Source organism: Branchiostoma belcheri, unplaced genomic scaffold (genome assembly GCF_001625305.1).
Source record: "Branchiostoma belcheri isolate BF01 breed outbred unplaced genomic scaffold, Haploidv18h27 scaffold62, whole genome shotgun sequence".
NCBI lineage: Eukaryota > Metazoa > Chordata > Leptocardii > Amphioxiformes > Branchiostomatidae > Branchiostoma > Branchiostoma belcheri.
The window spans coordinates 40,649-62,783 of NW_017804265.1; the positions used below are offsets into that span (position 1 = coordinate 40,649).

The 22,135-nt window shown below is 39.7% G+C and overlaps 1 protein-coding gene across 1 annotated transcript in view; it reads right to left on the reverse strand.

The window, feature by feature from the left end:
- The window catches only part of LOC109483132 (mucin-2-like), a gene marked incomplete at its 3' end in the record, with an annotated part of 60,456 nt that overhangs the window by 15,762 nt on the left and 22,559 nt on the right, over positions 1–22,135 (reverse strand). The window contains exons 16-45 of the mRNA XM_019786128.1: positions 21,621–21,717; positions 21,064–21,202; positions 20,103–20,221; positions 18,832–18,956; positions 18,213–18,313; positions 17,528–17,656; positions 17,017–17,128; positions 16,336–16,382; positions 15,616–15,781; positions 14,653–14,762; positions 14,058–14,158; positions 12,899–13,103; positions 12,363–12,590; positions 11,119–11,365; positions 10,634–10,683; positions 10,001–10,138; positions 9,042–9,168; positions 8,648–8,786; positions 7,960–8,147; positions 7,309–7,419; positions 6,692–6,812; positions 5,961–6,083; positions 5,004–5,160; positions 4,377–4,548; positions 3,580–3,728; positions 2,435–2,577; positions 1,923–2,041; positions 1,308–1,417; positions 221–401; positions 6–63 (exon numbers count right to left, since the gene is read on the reverse strand). Of these exons, the coding sequence (XP_019641687.1) occupies positions 6–63; positions 221–401; positions 1,308–1,417; positions 1,923–2,041; positions 2,435–2,577; positions 3,580–3,728; positions 4,377–4,548; positions 5,004–5,160; positions 5,961–6,083; positions 6,692–6,812; positions 7,309–7,419; positions 7,960–8,147; positions 8,648–8,786; positions 9,042–9,168; positions 10,001–10,138; positions 10,634–10,683; positions 11,119–11,365; positions 12,363–12,590; positions 12,899–13,103; positions 14,058–14,158; positions 14,653–14,762; positions 15,616–15,781; positions 16,336–16,382; positions 17,017–17,128; positions 17,528–17,656; positions 18,213–18,313; positions 18,832–18,956; positions 20,103–20,221; positions 21,064–21,202; positions 21,621–21,717 (4,012 nt within the window). The remainder of the gene's footprint in view (positions 1–5; positions 64–220; positions 402–1,307; positions 1,418–1,922; positions 2,042–2,434; positions 2,578–3,579; positions 3,729–4,376; positions 4,549–5,003; positions 5,161–5,960; positions 6,084–6,691; positions 6,813–7,308; positions 7,420–7,959; positions 8,148–8,647; positions 8,787–9,041; positions 9,169–10,000; positions 10,139–10,633; positions 10,684–11,118; positions 11,366–12,362; positions 12,591–12,898; positions 13,104–14,057; positions 14,159–14,652; positions 14,763–15,615; positions 15,782–16,335; positions 16,383–17,016; positions 17,129–17,527; positions 17,657–18,212; positions 18,314–18,831; positions 18,957–20,102; positions 20,222–21,063; positions 21,203–21,620; positions 21,718–22,135) is intronic.

Below are 22,135 nucleotides of genomic sequence, written 5' to 3' on the forward strand. Positions count from 1 at the left end.
CCAGGGGTTGTACATATATCCATGGCATAGCAGCACTGGTACCTGACTTGATAATTGGGACAGCTGCAATTGTAAAGTCAAGCAGGCAAACTATGAGTGTTTCTTGTTAGATGGATTATTCATCATTGGTGATGGTACATATACAATCATGTACTGTTATACTTTTACTCACTGTTACCGGGTAGTTGACAGATAATGATGGTGTGACTTTTACACCTACTTGTAGAGGCATGTAGCACCATCCTCCAGTGTACAATAAGTGCCATCATCTAGCGACATTTGTCCGTTTTCCAGAATTTCTCCTGTGTCCACATTTAGACACTCAATGCCCATGGGTTCTTCACAGATGTCATATCCTGCCTCCCGTGCTGTATCATCGTCTTCACTCTCCGGACCCGGCGCTGCAGTTACATGAAGGAACATGCTAGGTACGGAACAGCAAGCACTGTTTAGGACACACTGACTTAATTTTATGGATGACATCCGCGCGCGCATTGATTTTCTCCTGTCGCCCTCAAAATAAAAAAAAAAAAGATCACGTCCACGGGCTCTGTCCTCAGGCTCTAGGCCTGGGTAGTCCATGGTAGTCAGCGACAAAACGGAGCCGAGCACCCAGGCTACCGAAGCTCCACGACTCAAGAACTCAGTACATAAGTACATGTACAGTACCGATTCATAAATGCCGCAAAAAGCCAGCATGTCGTATACGTTGCTATGTACTGCCGAAAATTCACAATACCTGGGCTTTGTATTCCTGTGGTTTATAATTAGTAGCATTTTTATTTTTGGTCGGATTTTTTTTTATTCGCCCGCGCGCACTAGTTTTGGGGTCTTCAGAGGATGTCATCCATAAAATTAAGTCGATGTGGCCTTATCAAGAATTTTAGGGTTGTAACACTCAATATATCCAATCATCCCATTTTCACATTCGTAATTTGTAGAATGAGGACGATGACGAATTTGTTGAATATCATACCAGCATGTACAGCAATGGTATTACAAAATGCGTGGCGGAGGCGAAGTCCATCTCCCAGTTCAAAGCAGAGCTGGGACGGGCTTCGCTGCATTGAGCTGCCTCCCTGTCCTTTATACATATGTAAATATGTGTAATACCAACATCACTGATTTTCACTTGCCCTTTCTTGCACTTGTCCATGTCCACCCCTATCCTATCCTTTGTTTGCACACAGGTACTAATTTTGTGCATCGCAGCTGCTAATAATCCTCTCACAGAGGAATAAGCAGTTGTGAAGAAAAAGAAGAGTGCGCTTGCCTTCCTGCATGAGAATGTATAAGAAATAACTTACTTCCAGTTGTTTCACAAATGAACTGCCTTGCGATGTCACAGCTGGCAGCCATGAGTTGTCCATTCATACTAACAAGACATGGCTCCATCATGGACCCATCAGGAACATCCCTAGAGAAGATGAGGGTGAAAGCAAACATCTTGTTTCTACTACTATTAGTATTTCTATATTTGAAATGAGTTGATATCATTATGGTTATAATCAAATGTTTCTACAGATACGTTAATGTTTATTTGATTATTATTATTTCTATGTTTGAAATGAGTTGATATTATTATGACTATAACTATATCAAATGTTTCTACAGATAGAAATAATTGATTATTATTATTTCTATGTTCTGTATAATTTTCCGTTTCTATTGTATTATTACCTGGATGGTTCAATTTCTGTGTCATTTTATGTGAAAGAATAAAAATAAAAAAACATCTTGTTTCTACACTGTATAACTATAACATAATTTGAATAAAATATTTATTATTCTAGTATATCACTATGTCGGCTAAGGTTCTAACTCGACAAATGTTTGATACCTTATTCATATCATATCTTTAGTAAAATAAAAAGGCAAACGAGTAGTAAAATTTCATTAAAAACATAAAAAAGGAATCTTACAGCCGTTCCAAGATGTCGTTTCCGACATTGTCATTATCCCAAACCCATTTGTTCAAGTACATTTCCCACGTAGCACCAACATAGAAAGTGTCAGATCCAAATTGCTCCATTATAAAACCCTGTAAATGAAAACAATACAATCACACATTGCTTATAGCATGTCAACATTGTCAACTTCGTGTATGATCGTAAGCTACGGGCAGAAGTAACAGCACACAGTTTCACATTATATTGCTTTCGAGGGAGGTATTCCATATTCTATAATGGCATAGCTAGAGACCATAAGGCAGCCGATTTTGGACAATTGTCATAACTATGATGATTCTTGACAGATCATTGATATTAATGAAAGCTCATCAGACGACCTTGAGAATAGCTGATAGACATGAACAATTTTGATGTGCTCAATGGTCTAACGATGCTAACAGTCTTGCCACTGAGCAATACCAATTTAAATACAAATTTCTTTTAAAGTTATTAAGTAAGAGGCAATGTGATATGGTTGTATTTACCGCTTCATCCATAGATGAGTAAACCACCACTGTGCCACCGAGAGCATCACAGTATATTGTTGCTTGCTGATACGTTTCACTGTCTTCTGGTGGTACTAGAAGGTAGCACGACAGTCCAAGAGACTGATCACCATACTCGCAAACTGTGTGTGAGAAGAGTAACAGTTACATGTATAATGTGGCAAGTGCTGCATATACATGTGTACAATATTCATGTCCAAATTAGTAGATTGGTTTATTATTGTTGCTTCACAACAAACATTTACAGTCTTGCAGTGTAAGTAGTAACTCGCACTGAATTGAACTGGTAAACATCAATATAACAGGTAGTGACATAACATATTTAAAATACAGGTAGAGATATCACGATTAAAATCACTCGTTACATATAGTCGTGCCATTATTCATATAAAAGTAATAACATATCATATTTAAAATAGAGGTGGAAATATCATATTAAAATCACTATATTACAAATAGTAGCAGCACAAGGATCTATAAACTAAACCAAAGTCAGGTAACAATTGTGTGACTAGTAGTTGATCAAGCGCGTTAAATTGCTAAGTAAATCATAATATGTTTATACAAGCTGCATCAGTTCTGATATATGCACCATACAGGCCTGCAACGTGAAACTAAGCAATACCACAGACAATTGGGCTAAAGAAGGAAAATAACACTTCTCTACTATGTTACTTGCCTTAAAAGAAATCTTTTAATAATTGTTGGACCTTTTGACCAACAATTACGTTTACCTTAGACGACTGATTGTTTTCTATTGATACTAATGACAGTTTTTTCGGGGCCTGGGAACTGGATGTACAGATTTTGGAAGGAGGCTCGTAGGGTAATCTGGCCTCCAGGCAATATCATGGCTTGTTAGCATGGGGAACAGGAAAGAATTTGTCCAGTAGAAAACGACGAATTACCAACAATAGACATGAAAAAAATGGTCGAAAAGTAAAAAAAATGACAAGTACCCCCCCCCCCCCTTCACTATTGTAAGATCATGTTATGTTGGGCTCCAGCCTGCAAAGTTAGCCCAGTAAACTATCTTGCACCAAATATCTGCATTGGTTATTGTATCAGGTAGCAGGGAGGTTTATTGGTGATAGCACCACAGCGTTAGGTTTTCAAGGACCAACCTGTCTCTGGACAGTGCAGATCTATCCATGGACCCCATTCACACACAGGTGCACATACTGTAGTTTCTGGAGCGGCAGTTGTGGGGGCCTCAGTAGTGGTTGGTGCTGCCGTAGTAGTGGGTATCGGGCATTCCTCAACTGGGATACACCTGTTGTTTTTTCAGAAAGTTTTACTAAACATTGTGCAGCAATTAAAAACCCCACATACATCAACATTTGTATATCAATCCAGTGTATAAGCAGGTGCAGGTTAGGTGCTGGTAGACATCAGAAATACCTGCAGAGCTCCAATTTTACCCGTGCACCCAGTAACATGTAATCGCAAGACGTGGGTACGGCAAACTCGTTTTTTTTCAACATTAATGCTGCCAACAACACGGGGCATACAATACTCGCTTTTACCTTAGCAAAGTGAGGAAAGCCGTGTTAGCAAAGTGAGGAAGTGCCTGTTCCCAATTGCACAAGATCGGTGACATGACAGGACTCGAACTCGGGACCTCTTGGCTCGAGTTCTCTACCGTTACGCCACGCGACCCCACTATTTCGAGCCCTGCAGGCCTATGTACTAGAACTAAGGAAATAAATTTGTGCAGAGATGGTCGCCCAAAAAAGAGATGGGTTGACAGTATTAGGGAAGACATCAAAAGCTTGAAACTACAGAAGGCCAACCTGCTAGACAGAGGCAGCTGGAGAGTAGCTATTAGACCTAAACGACACCCCACGACGTCCAACCCTTGCATGACGGGGAACAACGGACGTTAAGCCGTGCAGTGAGTGAGTGAGTGAGTGAGAGATACCTGTGACCAAACAGCACTTCTCCGGGTTGGCACCGTGGATGGCACCCTTCAAAGCAGCCGAGGTCGCAGTGCCCGGGCCAGGGATCCTCGCACGTCGGAGGGCAGGCTGTGCCGCAAGGGTCGTAGTGCCACTCACACTCGTCATCCACATTCAGATCCTCACACTGAGTAGCTGTGTGGGGCAGATATCATTTTCTTTTTACTTTGATTTCATTTAATTTGAGTCATTGAAACAGTGCAATACACATGGGGCACAGGCAGCTGTTGCTGGTGTTGTGACCCACACAAAAAAGCAAATACAGGACAGACAACATCTGAGTTAAGTGTGTTAAGTGTCTTTCCCAAGGGCACAAGATCAATGGCATGTCAGGACTCGAACCCGGGACCTTTTGGTTATTTCCTTAAAGACACCCATCCCAAGACCACAAGAAGCAATTTTGTACTTTCTGTTACAAGAGGATATACTACTAGTATGTTTCTCTTGAGTCTACTATTTATTTGACACCCCCCCTCCTCCCAAATGTACACTCGACCCCCATGAAAAACGGCCCAAACTGGCCTAATGGGGTAAATAATCTGTAAATCGAGTATAAATAAAGGCACAAACAAACGAACAAGCCTACTTACGACATATTTCCTGGGTTCTCCAGCGCACGTGGAAGCCGTATCGACTGCACTGGTGAGCAAATTCCGCCACAACTGTGCAGAAGCATTCGCAATCACCACCGCTGTCACAGCCGCACGTATCATAAATACATGCTTCATAGAAGTCCTTGGGGTTGATCTGTAAGATTTCAAATTTTACATGTATTCTTTTAATCAGAAATGAGGAAATCCGAGCCATGCTGGGAATGGAAAATACCATAATTGACGACATTCGTAAAAGAAGGCTGAGGTGGTTTGGTCACGTTCAGAGGAGACCCCCAGACTCTTTGGTATATGGGGCCTACCATCAGGATTTCACAAACCCCAGACCTAGAGGTAGACCCCCTAAAAGATGGCGGGACCAGATAGTACAGGACACGGGGTGGTCCCTCAAGTACGCTGAACGAAAGGCTAAGGACCTTGATGCCTGGCGGGAAAAAATGAAGAGGAGCAAGGGGCCAGTCCTGGCCAAAGCATTTAGGCAGGTAGGCAGGCATTCTTTTAATTGCATGTAATACTATGTGTTGTATAACCAGTCAGACATGCAATTGCTGTACAAAAAGGTTTTGTAGTATTATTTCTATTTTCAGTCTTATTCGACCTAGTAACTTTTCAATCCTACTCGACCTAGTAACTAAAAGCTAACTTCGTACAGGGGGCGGGGGAGGGTGTACGGTGTACGAATTAGGAGTGACTTATCTGAAAATAATGGACAGGTGACTTAGCGTCACTCCTAACTTCGTACATCGTACTTCGTACACACACCCGGTCTCCCGTACGAAGTAAGGTTATTGGTTACGTCAGTTGGGGCTTACGCCATAGGGAATTATGTCACATTGTACTTCGTACACTCACCTGGTCCCCCGTACTAAGCTAGGTTACTGCTTAACTTGATTTTATACCATTCACCCTGGTACTTGGCATAACTGTATTCCTTACCACACTGTGACAGGCCCCAAATAGCTCATGGTTCATAATGATGCCGCAGTGCCGCCTGGCCCAGGGTTCACGATGGGGATTGCGCTCGCATGGAGAGATAGCCCTTTCTTGGTCTGGACAGGTCTGGCGAACAAAACACGAAATGACACTGTAAGAATTTAGACACTGAACAAGACTATTTCTTGAGAGGGGTGAGGGAGTCCATATACATCAGGGTCTATCACCCTTCATTGAACCGCGACGGGGGCCGACATCGTCTACGAGGTACCTTTGACCCAGTGTTGGTGTCACACTGGGTCGTCAGTGTGAAAAGCAGGAGAACCCGTAAGGTAAAAGGTGTATTAAAGCATCATCGGAAAGAAAGTAATGTCTAAATAGAGTCCTATCACCCTAGTACGCTTACAGAAAGGCATAGTCTTTGTAAGGTAGATTAGTTGTAGTATCCTTATAGAAATAAATGCCAGTATTTTGTACCTTGTACGAAGTTCTATTATGATTTGTAATGTAAAGTCGCAACATACACTGGATCATGTCCACTGATTTTTGATGTCTTATGTCTAATGTTTATTGTTTGACTTGGTTCCGTATTGTTTTGTATTATCATTTCAGGTTTGGGAGGACAACTTGTAAAGGCGTTGATACACCTGTTTTGTCCTCCCTTCCACTTGTTGTTGCATGTGGTACATTCAAATAAAGAAATAAAGAAATAAAACAACCCACAATGAACATACCGATGAAATTTTCCAGCTGTTGCCAAAGCGGATACCGTTGGATACCAGTTCGCCAGTACGCGTTAAGAAGTCGTTGTTCATGTTGTTGTCAAAGTTACCACACATCCCGCATACTTTACCTCTGTATGGAGAAAATGTTAGTCAATTTCCATGCAAACCTCAATATAATCTCCTAGAGCTAAAAAACTTCTTTGCCACAGAAATAGAATAATACAAATGTAGGCGATGCATTTATGTATAAGCGTAGGCCCTATGCCTCCTCCAGGTTATATGCAGTGTAATAAACTGAATAATGTGTTAGCAACCCCAACGAATAGAAAATGGTTTAGTTTAAAAGCTAACTTCTGAAAAGGATTAAAAGATAATTTATATGAGAACAAATAAAACAAAGATAGTGCACACATTGATTACATCAGTTTGTTTGTTTGTTTGTTTGTTTGTTTGAGCCTTTAGTAGAATCAAGGTTTGTTTTCCCTACATTATCTGCCCCTTACTGCATAGGCATACACTTCAGCTATGAGGTTAAATCGCCAAAATGAACCATACGCATCAGCTGCAGCCTATTGTAAAGCTGGGGTGGTAAAAAAAGGGATAACCAAGACGTTGTTAGAACGTACTGATGATGTGGTGACAGTTTGATCATGATTCTTGTGCCTCTGTCCCAGATGACGGTCAGACCAATGTCCACTTGCACAATGGTGAAGAAACCGATATAAAAGATTCTCCAACTGAGGTGGGGAGATACATGTATTTATTTATTCACATGCTTCAATCTTAGACTACATGTTAGAGAATAGTAAAACCTTTATTGTTACCACTGATATATATATTCTGTATGTAATTTGCCACGTACATATATTCTGTACTTAGGATGAAGTTATCCATACACGTATTTTTACAACTAAAGGTCTAACAAAGTTAAAACTTTGTTAGACCTTTAGTTGTAGAAGACCATACAAAAGTCCCTGTACTTTTTGTTGTGTCAATTAAGAAGCCCTGAAATTTACTTGCTGTGGCCTTATCGTGAAGAGATGATGCAGTTTGGCCTGGCTTAACGACATTGATTTACGCTAAACGATTTTGTTTTCACGCTTGGTTATTTTGTAACGTTATGTATTGTTTCTGTGTCGATTTTATTGTTTTCATGTTTCACTTGTTGTTACAGGGCATTCCTGAAAAGCAGTGGTTTTAAATAGCACTAAGATTTCTACTCTGTTTAAATAAAACATAAAAACATAAACATAACAAAAATAGATAAATAAACTTACGGGAATGATGTGAATCCTATCATAGAACCTGACACGGCCCGAGTGTACGGCTCCTTGTCTCTCTCCAAGACGATCTCCAGGAGCTGCAGGGTGATGGTGATCGACTTGGAACACGTTGTACCGGTGGAACCACAAGGCACGTTCTCTGCGACAACTCGGTACGTACCTGTTTGGTTATGGCAGTGATCCTGAATCAAACGGAAGAAGATGACATAAGTGTACCTTTTGTTATTATTATCATTACCGTTATTGGATAGTTTTTTTTTCTTTTTTACCTACGGGGAAGGAGACATCCTTCCGCGGAATGGTTTGGGATTTTCATCTTCGCAGCTGTTTCTCGCGTTGGGGTGGACGGATTTGTTTGGGACTCGGTATTTGTTTTGCTATTGGGCTGTAGATGATGCACGTTCTTTCATAAGTTCATTGGTACATGTTATAAGCTGCAGATGAAAATGTTGACCTGTGTTAACCCAACCTGGAACGCTGAGTCTAACACATAAAATTAACACCATCATAACAAACAACATATAAGAATATACAATAAAAAGCCCGGAGGTATAAAATCTCAGATTTTACTTGGAACACGTATTATCATTATTTATTGTATCCCAATTTTATTGTTTGTATGTGACTGTGTGTGTGTTGTATTTTGTTTACTTGTGTAATAGTGTTCCATTTTTTTTCTTACCGTTGCCATAACATAGCCACAGTCTCCCTGGAACCTGAATTTCTTCCCATCAAAGCTCCCAAAGTGGGGGTCTCCATAGGCAATACAGTAACCATCACATTGTTTTTCTGTGCAGTTCCAGGCTCCTCTTGTGCAGTAACTAGAAAACAAGGCAACACAGTGATTTGAACTCCCAAGCAAAGCAACACGATCTTATTTATTCATTTATTTACATATTTATTTATGAAGATTTACCACATTTGTGGAAGGATTGACATAACAGATGATTAGGCTGAAAGGTTTAAAAACAAACACCAAGAAGGTCCTCTACTCTTTTTAATAAGTGTGGTGTGTTACAACATGTACATAAGAGGTCGGTATGTGCAAAAAAGCCATTAGATAAGTGCCTACGTACCAAGTGTTGCAGTCCTTGACCACAGACTCGTCTCTCTCGTACCACTTGCCTCCGTAGCGACATCGGCAGTCGTCCGGTACCACGCACCTATCTCCATCCTTCACCAGGTTCGGCGGGCAGACGCATCCTAGGGGACATCCGAAAATAGTTTCATCAGGTTGACAAAATATAGAGTACAGGAGTTCTCATTTATACAACCAATTATCTCACCTAGAGTTCTGACGTTTCGGTGTCTAAAGGCTCACTACTACTACTACTACTACTACTACTTCGTGTCTAAAGGCTCACTACTACTACTACTACTACTACTACTACTACTATTACTACTACTACTACTACTACTACTTCGGTGTCTAAAGGCTCACTACTACTACTACTACTACTTCGGTGTCTAAAGGCTCACTACTACTACTACTACTACTACTACTACTTCGGTGTCTAAAGGCTCACTACTACTACTACTACTACCACTACTGCTACTACTACTACTACTACTACTCCTACAAGAGTAGTTGGCTACTGGCTAGTATGGGATAGGAATGAACTTTACAATCATTGGAGGAATTTCTGATGTCCATACAGCCTTTGATATATATGCCTATGTATAACTTACAGGGGCTGTCACAAGTCATTATGTATACATAATGTAGGCAAAAGAATATGAACGAAAATATATCATATAATGTTTGTCTACAATAGGATTGACACATTTGATGCTACATGGCGTAAACAATGTTACTCATTCACAAGTCCTCAAACAACATTATCCAATCTGTTCTCAAATCTGAAGTGATATTCCGCAGCAGATTCTTTTGCAATAACTGGGCCCGTCTGTACATATAGTCATAATATTCTTTTACTGATGTAATTGTGTGTGTATTTTATATGTATGTTGTAATATGGGCGAGTTATGCCTGAAATAAAGAAATAATAAAAAATAAATATCAGAAAGGGCAAACCTGACATGCACGGTGTGAAGGGTAGGCAGAGGGATTCCTGGCCCAGCATCTCACAGGTTGGCTGACAGGCAGCCCCACTGGTGCCCGCATGCTGCTCTTCGCCGCAGTCTATGTACTCCTGGCCTTCAGGACAAGTTTCTGAAAACGGGGAGTAGGGGTGGGTCATTAATGGCATCCAATGCAATTTCAGGGCAGCAAAACTGGAAATATTATGAATAAGGCAATCTTTGTAATACTGATACTTTGGGCATTTAATAATAATAATAATAATAGTAATAATGGTTTATTCGGCATGCATTCGTCACTTGTACAGAATGGCAGGTTCCGTGTAATTGGGACCTGAATTGCTCTGACAATTACATAATTGATTGATTAATAAACAGTTAGCACACATTAAAATCATTACGTTATTAATTATTGATATAAGATACGTTAAAAGGTCGTTCATTTAAAATATCAGATTTACGCACAAATTTTTAAAACTGCAGAAACAAGATGAGTCCTTTATTTTCTGGGTGGTATCCTAAAAATCAGCCCAGGGCCCTTCAGTATCATTTAAGTATCACTAAAAAGCCACTTAGCTTACAGGTTGAATACAAGAGAGTGCGACTTTTCAAACCTATTGTATCTCACCTGGTTCGTCCACAGTACTGGTGCAGATAACTTCGCCATTTTGGCACTGGCTGTTGAACAGCAAAACACAGCATGTTGGATACAGGGATTTTCATCTTACACAAATGGTAGTGTTTCTCACCTTCTTACGCTTCGTTACGTTTTATATAGTGAATTTTAGAAGCAATACTCCAGTCAGAAATTCTGGGGAAGATGCCTGACAGGCATCGAAACGTAAGCAGGTGATTGCAAGCGAAACGTATGTCATTGTCGTCCTTGAATCACTTGCTTGAAGTCATGAGAAACACTACCTATATTCTATGTCCTGCCAACCTGATGAAATTATTCTAGGAGGTAACAGAGCATTTTGTTTAGTTGGCTTTTCAGTTATAGTAGGGATGAAAGAACAACTATATTTCTTCGATGGAAGGTTAATCTAGTTTTATTAAGAATATGAACTACAGACCTCAAATTTATGATAATGAAAAATAAAGGTGTAAGAATACCAATCTCTTGTTGATCCGAGAGGCTGGTATTGGGAACCTGCATGCAGAAATCGCCCTTCGAAGTAGCAAGGACAGTGGCGTATTGGCACACAATTTCCGTCTTGGTCCTCAAACATGCCTGGGGGGCAGTTGCAGCCCGGAACACAGTCATCTCCACACAGGTGGTCAGGCTCAGCGATCTCTCTGCACGTTCTGCCACAGGACGAGCCGCATTCCTGGTAGGTTTTGCCCATTGGACAGCTCACATCTAGAAAATAAGGCAAACCAATTATTAGTGATACGTTTTGTAAACTATTCCTTGAAAAATTGTAAGACTTAGTACAGGCCATTACTTAGAAGCCTTACCATGTTGTTATGATAGTAGTTTGTAGTCAACGACTCCAGGAAGAATAGTATGTATGGCAACTGTACAAACTAATGGAGATCGGTCTAATAAACAAACTTAGTACTTGGTATAGGTCTCAAGGTAACGACGATGGTTGAAAACAGTGTTAATGATGTTGAAACATTGTTATTATCGTAATCTCATTAAAATACAAATGGCTTGAATTCTTGCCTGAATTTCTTTAAAGGGGTGGAGAAGAACAATAATGAAAGCAATAAAGAATACATATTACTTGAGGCCTCATTTATCTCCCATCTTAGTGAATACCATCTTAGCGGAAAATAGTCTGTTTCACTGCTGGAGAATTAGCGTTCAAGCATGAATGCGCAGAAAACAGGTTAACATGTATAATGTAAATTGTTATTAATTGATGTACTTAATTGATGTTAAAGGTGTATTTAACTCTTCAAAATCTAGCAACTGAATATTTAGCCTAACTTTTTGTATGTTGTGCTGTTTAATGTTGACAAATTTTCTTTGATAGTAGTTAGAAGTGGATGTAAATAGCAGTTGATAATATGATGTTTGTATTTCATAATGTGTGTCATGAGAGGACTCCAGGAAGAGTAGTGGTGTGTTATATGACTGTCACTAATTTCAGATTCCTTAAATAAACAAACAAACAAAAAGTTCTTCATACTCTAGTCCGTTAAGACTTGCCCAAGTCTGATCAGGCCCCAAAATAGAGTGAATGGTGGGGTAGAAAAAAATTGCCATATCTCCAGTTCCGTACGGCCAAAAGGTTTGACTTTTTGCAGGATCCTTGCCCAGATACTACTTCTTTCAACTATGTATGAGATATGTCACTAATTCGAGATTCCTTAAATAAACAAACAAACAAAATATCATAATTACTTACCACATATGCCCTGTAGTAATTCATCATCTCTCCAGCTGATGACGTGGCCAGCTTTAGCACACAGCATGGAATAGTAGGCCACAGCATCACAGAAACAGGTGTAGCCTGCTTCACACCTGCAAGTGTCATCCTTGCACTTGTCGAAATAGTAATCTGGGTCTATTTCGACGTGACATGGTCCGAAGACGTCGTCGTGGATGATGTTACACAACGTGTTCGCTTGGGTAGCTGCAACAAAATGGACATACGGTCACATTTATTTATTTATTAGACTTTCCAATGCAACATCAAGTAGCATGGAGGAGAGACAAAACAGGTGCATATATATATAATGCACCTCCGCCAGTTGTCTCTCCACATACAAAATACATAATAAAACAGTAATGATACAAAAATAGACAATTAAATGACAACATACTATAACATATTAGGATATATAACAATACATTGACAGGGTAGGTGCATTTTTTGAAAGCTTATGTCTGGTATGTGACTTTGTAGTAGGCGGCTGTACATGTCCCCTACACATGACTTACATCGAGGTGTGACGAGGTCGCAGGGCCTGATGACGTCTGGTTCCGTGTTTGCATCCGGACACATGGTGCCACCCACTTTCCACGAGTTCCCGAATTCAGCGACGTTGTCAATTTCAATGCCTTGTCGAGTGAGGCAGTCATTCCCTTGGTTGCCGTCGTACACCCCACAAAGACCTAGAGTATTCCCCATGTAACCTGGGTCCACCTAGCCGAAATAAAGACTCGGTTAGGTGATATGAATCTTTATTGCATGTTCTTGCCCAGATGGGCTAAATGCACAAGAGGATATCCAGTATGTAAAACATGAGTATTTCATACTGTTACACTATATTCTAATGCAAAGTGCTAGGAATCTATACATTACAATAATACTATAAACTACCTATCATCTACTGTTAGTTGCCCTTTCTTCTATCTTTTTGAAACATTTGGAAACATAATTACATAGTTTGTCTACTGTACATTCTTTATTGTATGACATCAAGTGTTTAAACATGTCCTGCTTTGACAAGACAATAAAGACTCGGTTAGGACCGGCAATATCATGTCATGTTTGATTATGTGTTTTGCAATTGTCTCAAAAATGATTTCAGGAACACAGGGGTGACTGGCAAGTCGGTGAATGTCAAATCACTGTGTCACTAGTCCTGAGCGCAAATGTGGGCATCCAAATGAGACACCAGATCACTATTTATTGCACTGCAAATTTTATAATACTGAAAGGACCAAAATGTTGTTATCCATATCTAGCCTTCATCTTGAAAGCATACTCCCTTCCGACCCACTCAACGCAAACGACGCCACATTATGAACTTTACTTCTTACAGGTAGCCCCTCCCTCCCATACCCTACTAACTGCCGTATCTTTGATATTGTGTTCAACTATATCCACCACTCTGGAAGATTTGACCAATCTCATTAATGTTATGTTATAGGTATTGGTGCGCCAGCCACTTTCATTTTATGCTTATGTTATACTTAATGTCATCTTTATGTTTACTTTTGTATTATGTTTTATGAGCAGCGGATTCACATAAGCACAACAAGTGCTTCCTATCCAATGCTCAAAAATCCATGTGAATAAAAAAAAACAACAACAAAAAAATGCCGGAGGATCTAAAGTCTAAGGTCTTAGGAATACTGAGAACAGCCCACCTACCTCAACCATCAAAATAGAGAATCCGTTCCACAGGATTTTGACACCCACGACTGACCTCAACTGTATGTAACCACCGGACACGTGGCGAATGTGGTACAAGTCTGAAATAATATAATCAAGTGTTCATTGTTTGGCTGGTTGAAAATAACTTTAAAAAATGTTACTTAGATTATTATACAAAAGATGGATCATGACTATTGTTTATTGTGCAATTTGTACAATATTAACTGTAAGTTCGTTAATGTTCGCGAGAATTGTATTTTTTTATATTCCTGAAACCTTCTTCTCGCCAACCCTTTTTTCTGTATCGCCCCCTCCCTCACACACACCGTGCGTCCCGACTACTGTCAATTTATTCACATAATATTCATTAAGTATTATGAAAAAAGCACCAATGGCTTATGTGACGCCTTCTAACATAAAACGAGAGTAAAAAACAATAACAAAATACATACATAATTACAAAGTAGCTAAAATATGAGTATAAACAAGACAAGTGTCAATTACGAGAATCTACCTGTACAGTGAATAAAGTTTAAAGACTACTGTCTACCAGCAACTTCTACATATGACCTGTAAATTTGAAGCTACACACCATTAAAATGAGGCAGTTCAATGCCCATGTTGCCCACCACGACCCTGAAGTCTTGGTGGAAGGTGATGACCTCTCCGTCGTTCACATTGCCGATAATCAACGTTACTGACCTATAGAAAAAATCCGATGAAACCATCAAAAATTTTGCAGAAACTAGAAAGGTAACAGTTGCAACCTTCGCATATGGTCTGCTCTGTTAATTCTTACTCAAACACGTTGATGTATATGGTCAGACAGGAGTCTAAATCTCTCCTGTTATAAAAATGCAACATGATGTAACCCAACACTAGTTACCATGGTGACAGACGTCTGGTTCAGGTCATTGACCTTATTGGTTTGAAGAAGAAGAGGAAACAGCAAAAACAATATGTTTTTCTTCGGTAAACATAATCATCAATTATTATGTTATCCAAATCTTTTTCACAGTGAATTGTAGCGGATTCACAAGGTCACTAATTATTTGAGTCATAAATGATCATCACACCCAACCAGCTTTTCCTATCATTGTTTTTCTCAACAATTCCTGTTTAAATATGAACACTGTTTGTATTAGATTAGCGCCTACAAAACATGTTCTGCCTTACCATTCATTATTATCCATTACCTAATCACCTTGTTGCCATTTTTTTACCCATTTGCTGTTCCCTGTTCTTTTTTCATGTATTTTGACGCTGTATACCTGTATGTCTGGTGGTGAGGTTGAAATTAGCTACAGTTAGAGTGCCTCACCACCATGTCCTGTATTGTACATGTCGAATTCCACCTACTTTGGCGTTAAATAGCGGCGAGTTGCAGAACTCCAGTCAGAAGCTCTGAGGAAGGTGTCTGATAGACATCGAAACGTAAGCAGGTGAGAACCTTACTGGTTGTGTAAGAAGAAAATTCTATACCCTAAGTATCTTCCAACCTGATGAAATTATTTACGGGGGGTCGAATTCCAAATTTAAAAAAATGAACACTCACTCAGTGCATGTGTCACCCTCAGTCTGGCATTCAGTTTGCTGCACAAGCACCGTGAAGAGGTTCCACCCCTTGTCCTTGGCGAACACATACTGACATTGGCCAAAGAAGTCAGATCGCTTGCCGTCAAAGCTTTGGAGGTGCACACCACCATATAAACTGCATGTGGCTATAGAATAGTAAATTAAATTAAATATAGTTCTTTATTGCAAATTCATGCCCGAGGGCTAATTGCAAACAGACAGTGACAAGATACAAGACTATGTGATAACATGAAGTTCTACGTGTACGATATACTTATTAAACCTAGTACTATCTCTACTTAAATCTAATAACGTTGGTATACATACAGGATAAGCAGTAGATATGCAATATATGAACAGGTAAGAGGAACAATGTAACTGCTATTCTAATCTATTCTAATCTATTCTAATCTATTCTATTCTATTCTATTAAACTATTCTTGCCATTCTATTAGGTAAATAAGTATAAGGCGATGATGTAGCAACTGTATTGAATCCTTTACATGCTTATCATGAAAGGTCATATGTGTTGGTAGTTATCATAGTAAGACGTTGAACTTTATTCCAACAAACACATACTACAGAGATCAAATTTTCAGCGACCACTGTCGCCTTCATCAGGATAATTAATGACCAATCACTTCACAACGTGATCTCGCGAGAGTTAGGGTTACAAACACGTGTACATGTATTGGCTTACCAGGGCATGGGTCCTGTGTACACTCCCACTGTCCACCAGTGCAGTAGCTGAATATGGAGAATGAATGAATGCATGAAGAAATTTCTCAAGACAAATCAAGAATAAATAAGAAAAGAGCAAGAGATAGTTCAAAGATTCTTTTCTTGTACATTTTAACAGTGTTATTGTTTAAGGCTACCCAATCATTCACCCGGACGGAGGCCTGGCGAACCCCGTCTGTATTAGCCAAATCTTGGAGAGGAGATAGGCGCCGCCAAGATTATAAGCCTACTGAAACATCATGGCAAGTCCAGACATGCTGCTGGCTGCCATGATGCCCCTACGACCGCTCACGGTTATGGGTCTTACATACATACATACATACAAAGCAGTGGCAATACAAAAAGGGTTATCATCATCATCATCATCATCAAATTAGGGCAAGGGCTGTAGAGACTGCTGAATCAAGAACCCTTTTTTATGGTAGGGTAACCACACAAAAACTGTTGACCCTTAAATAAGTGTAGTCACAATACAATAGACCCCGAAGGGTACACAAAGCGAGAGACCCCTAAGGGTACACAAAACTAAGCATCTGCTCCCATCAGCTCAGTCCCCGAGAGAATGAGAGAAAAAAACTGATAAGAACAGATAACTACACTTCATCTTAGCTGAATCAAGAACAAATGTAAAGAATCTTACCATCTGTTGCAGTCCTGTTGGAAGGACTCTCCTGGACTGAATACGCCCATGCCGTCTCTCGTGCAGCTGCAGTTGTGGTATGGCACACAATGATCTCCATCTCGATACAGGCCTGGCCAAAACAAAACATGAAGGTTTGCCTTGTTGTTGAAGGTTAGAGATATCCAGGTAAACCAAATGCAGAGATACTGCAAACTCGAAAATGCGGGCGGATCTACAACCCCACATTAAAAACTCTGGAATACATGGGACAATGTTCAAATAATAGTATAGTTTTCCTTACATTAAATCATTTTCTTCACAATCCAAATGTGCTCCCGGACTACAACACGGTATTTGCTGCCATGTTCCATGTTGAAAACTTACGGCAACTATTGACTCTGCGGGTTACGGTTATGCAATGATATACAGTACATGTAATATATGTAAAAATCATGAGAGAGAGAGGGGGGGCGTGAGGGAGAGAAAGAGAGAGTAGAGAGAGAGAGCTAAAGAATGGGGAAACCTATACCTTCTGGACAGTGGCAACCATCCACACAGTGTCCCTTGCAGTCGCCCTCCTCGGTGTTGATGTTTTTGCATGTTTTAGGGCAAGCCGATCCGCACTCCATGAACTCAAAATTGCTGGCGCAGGATTTTTCTGCAGGACGAGAAAAACATGATTTAAATCCAGCGGAAAGACATGACGGAAGGCGATGAGAATATGCATCTATTTATCTATTCACAAGAAACACAAGTGGAAGGTAGGGCAAAACAGGACCTGGTGCAACCATTGCAAGTTGCCCTCCCAGACTCTACAATACAATATCAATGCAAAATCATAAATCGCATTATGTACAGTACATAATATAAATTAAGACATAAAGAGGAAACTGTACATTGTGCTAAAGCAGTCTTAGGGCTATACAGTTGGCAAGAGAAGAACCATGTGCAAGGAGAGTCAGAATTGTAGTGTGCATGAAATCTAGCTCTTGGGGTCGTGTGGCGTAGCGGCTCGAGTGCTCTAGTCGGAACCAAGAGGTCCCTGGTTCGAGTCCTGACATGCCACCGATCTTGTGCCATTGGGGAAGGCATTTTACACGTCCTGTTCCGTATTTGTCATTTATGTTGGTGACGGCATAAGAATATGTCGATTTAACTTGAGTGTGCCGTCACCATGTCTAGTCATGAAATGTTGGAAAAAAATTGAGACTTACGACAGAGGCCTTGCCTTCTCCATTCGATGACTCGGTCAGAATGGGCACAGTCCTGGGAGTACTTGGTGAATATGTCACAAATGCATTCCCATTTATCACGCCTGGGGGCAAATAATAATAATAATAACAATAACCTTTACTGCACATTCATGCCCTATCGGGGTAAGTACAGGTGAACAGAATAAAAGGTAATATACATGCTTGTAGTACAAACAGCTCTAAAACTTGAAATGGGTTTGTGGATGATCAAAGCACATAAGAAAAACGAATTTTTCAATATTAGTCAAGTATTGAAAGTATGGAAACGTAATATATCTAAAAGAGCATTTCTATCATTACTATATAAACTACAATGAACGACAAAGTGAACTTCATCTTCTACTTTGTTGAAGTTTTTCATCAAGGAGTTAGTTCATGTGCTACTGTATATCCATGGATTTTTGCAGTGATTTAATTTTGCAGTGGGAGTTAAAGGAGTTTTTGCAGCGTACGAAATTCTATGGTCAAAACAATACAGTAATGTTAATGTTACAGGGCATTCTTGAAAAGCAATGGTTTTAAATAGCACTGCGGTTATTACCCTGTTTAGATAAAACAGAAATAAATAAATTGCTCTTACCCATGGCTAATAGCTTGACAATAGGAAGATAGGCAGGCGTAGACATATGGAAGGGGGTCAACCACGTCATGACATGGAGAGAAGTCGTCAGAGTTCAAAATGTCATGACATTCCGTTATGAATTGCTGTAAGAATGAAAGGAAAACTCATTTAGTATTGTGCGTCAGAAATTTGTTTGTTTTCCCATCCCATAGAAACAACCAACATGGCATTATTGTATCAATCGTAGTGACATATACGAACACTATCATACCCATGACATGTGCTGGATGTGGTATCAAAAAGTTAGTTTTTGGCGACGTCTCAGGGAGGAGCCTAATGGTAACAGTATTGTGGGCAGTTTGCAAAAATTCTAGGAATGGTACAGGCATTTTGTCCACAGGAATGGAATGTCCACAGGCATGTCTCTGACCCACATCTATGCCCACATTCCTGGAAACCCTTGGGAAGACCTCTCTTTCCCGGATGGCCCTACTTTCTGTGACTCCGGGGCTCATTCACTATACATTCAGGGGAGGAGTGCACTGTATCTGTCTAGACTTAACAGGTACCAAGTCTTCCTCAAAATCATTAAATCATGTTAGTGCCATGCAAACAATAACCCTAACAGCAATCACCGTCGCCATGGCAATGTTTTCATTGCCAGTCTTGTTAGCTTTTGGATGAGAAAAATGGTGTCAAAAGGGAAAATCAGAACAAGGTCTTGTGAGAAAGTTTGTTCAATTTTACGGTACCCTCAGTTTTAGATGGATTGAATGTAGTAAATTTCAAGTTCACCCCCTAAGCCTTCCATTTCCTCTTGCTAATAAAAAACATTTATACCTATAACATTTATACGTATAGTAAGATTTATACCTATAAGTCTATAACATTAGGCAAATGACAATACAGGCAAATGACAATATGACATAGTATGGTTGACAGGAGATCTAAGCAAACGAATTGGTGACAAATATAAGATCTGACATGAAAGTATACAAAACTTTATCACCACATCAGAACGTTTTTAAAAGTTTTCAATTTCCCCCTTTGTTATCCATGTACTGTGTCCTCTTTGCCATCATGTATCATTGGGTGGGGATCCAGACTTGCGCTTTTGAATTTCCTGTATATACTGTTTTGCCTGCCCTAAAGTTGCGTTTGTTTGTTTTTTCTTTATTATATGTATTTATTTAGTGGTGCCGTCAACATAAGTGTTTTCCACTTGAGTGCGGCACCACCATGTCCTGTACCTTTTTTTTGTGAATGATTAAAAAAAAAAGTATACATACGTCTCTCTCGGAAGTTGAGAATGCTGAGCAGGAACCTGGCGCATCGAGGGGCACACTGGGACAGGCAATATCAGCCCTCCAATGCTCGAAGTATGAGATAGCTTTCATTCGAGGAGTGACTGGAAAACAGAAGAACTTTATTGCACGACAATTGCACATGGTACAATGTATGGCAAACTACATAAAAAGAGAGTAACAACAATAAGATAAGTGTGTTGCATAAGACCTTATGTCGAATAAAACCTAACATATCTACATGTATATCATAATCATTCAAATAATAAGGGATATCACAAGTTTTTGATAAAGTGTTACAATCGAGTGGGCTAATCACAAGTTTCTGCTTGTTTTCTAGTAGCAAAGCATTCCTTTATATATCTACCTATTTTTGCGTTGTGGGGACCATTACATGTAAAGATATATTCAAATCTGTCTCCAACAGCGAAACTCTTAAAATCTATGGTACTTGATTCGAGAAATGTAAATAGCTTGTTACGTATAACATCATATTTGGTACATTCCATAACAAAATGAAATTCATTTTCTATATGCTTTGGACAAAATGGACAGAACCTTTGGTCAGGGGCTATATCAGCTACAGTATGTAAAGGATGTGGTATATCTCTATGTTTGATTACCTATCTCTATGTTTAATTATTTGATTGTCTATGTCCTTTGTAACTTGTTCTATTTGGCTACCTTGGAAGAAACCAGTTCTGCTAACTGAAGGTACCACCCAACAGCTTTTTAAGATCAATAAATAAAAAAAGTGCTGATGTCACACTTCAAAGAAGCCACGTGATAAGCTTCACCTGGTCAGTCTACTGAGGAAGACCAGAGTGGTCGAAAGCTCTAGGTGGGAGAACTTTATTGTGTTTGGTCAAAAGTTTTAACTTTAAACATGTAACTACCATGATCACAGGTGAACTTTCATGATAAATTGTGAAAAACGTTAACTTACACCCATGCACCGGATGCCCATTCCTGCCAACCAGGTCGTCTTCAGGGTTCATGTTGAATGAACCGATCAAGCCGCTTATTCGGTTCATGTAGCCGTCACTCGGCTCCACAGTGATGGTACTGTAGCCGTCGTACCAAACCTACATACATACATACATACATATATTTTTAATGGATAACTAGAGACGTAATATTTGCAAAGCAAATGCATAATGTTTACCTTCGGACATGGTCTGCGCTGTTAATTCTTACTCAAGCACAATTCACATACATGTACTACTAGATCCTACTAGTATACGGTGACAGGAGCAGAGCAGACCATGAAATTGCAACATTATGTAACCCAACACCAGTCACCATGGTGAGAGACGTAAACAAATCATGTCATTGGTCAGGTCATAGGTCACTGTTTGGAGAAAAAGGAGAGGAAGAAACTGAGCAAAAAATATGTTTTCCTTCGGTAAACATAAAAAGGCAACTGCTTATGGGATCCACATTTAAACCTTAGCTATATATAGATGAATTACAAAAATATAAAATATATAAAAATATATAAACCTGCATCTTCCGTCCGCCGGAATCCCGGGTAGTCACGCAAATCCAGTCGCCCAGTTGTTCAAAAGTGATTCCGAACTCTTGGCCTGGCAGACCCACCCTTTGAGAAATCAGAAGGTAAATGTTTAATATTCACCTTCTTACATTTTCCGTCAGACTTTGGGTAATTTTTGCTCCATGAGGGTCAATATCATTGGAATAGTGTAGTTTCAATTCAGTATGTACATAAATGACTAGAATATTGGCTTTGGTAAATCTGGTTTCCAAGCCCTAAAAACTGCACTGAATGCCTTTAACATGACCTATACCATTATTACGTCACAGTTTGTTTACCGCAATGAATGCCGGTCAATCGACGTTTATATTGTACAGGGGTGCGTAGCGCGGTATGTGTTTGTGTAGCGTTAGCCTAATATAAGGCTTTTGATACAGTACTACTTTCGTCTAATGTCACAACTAAATCACCCATGCGGCATGTAATGCTGTGTCAACACAACTAGACGCAGCAAAAATCAGAC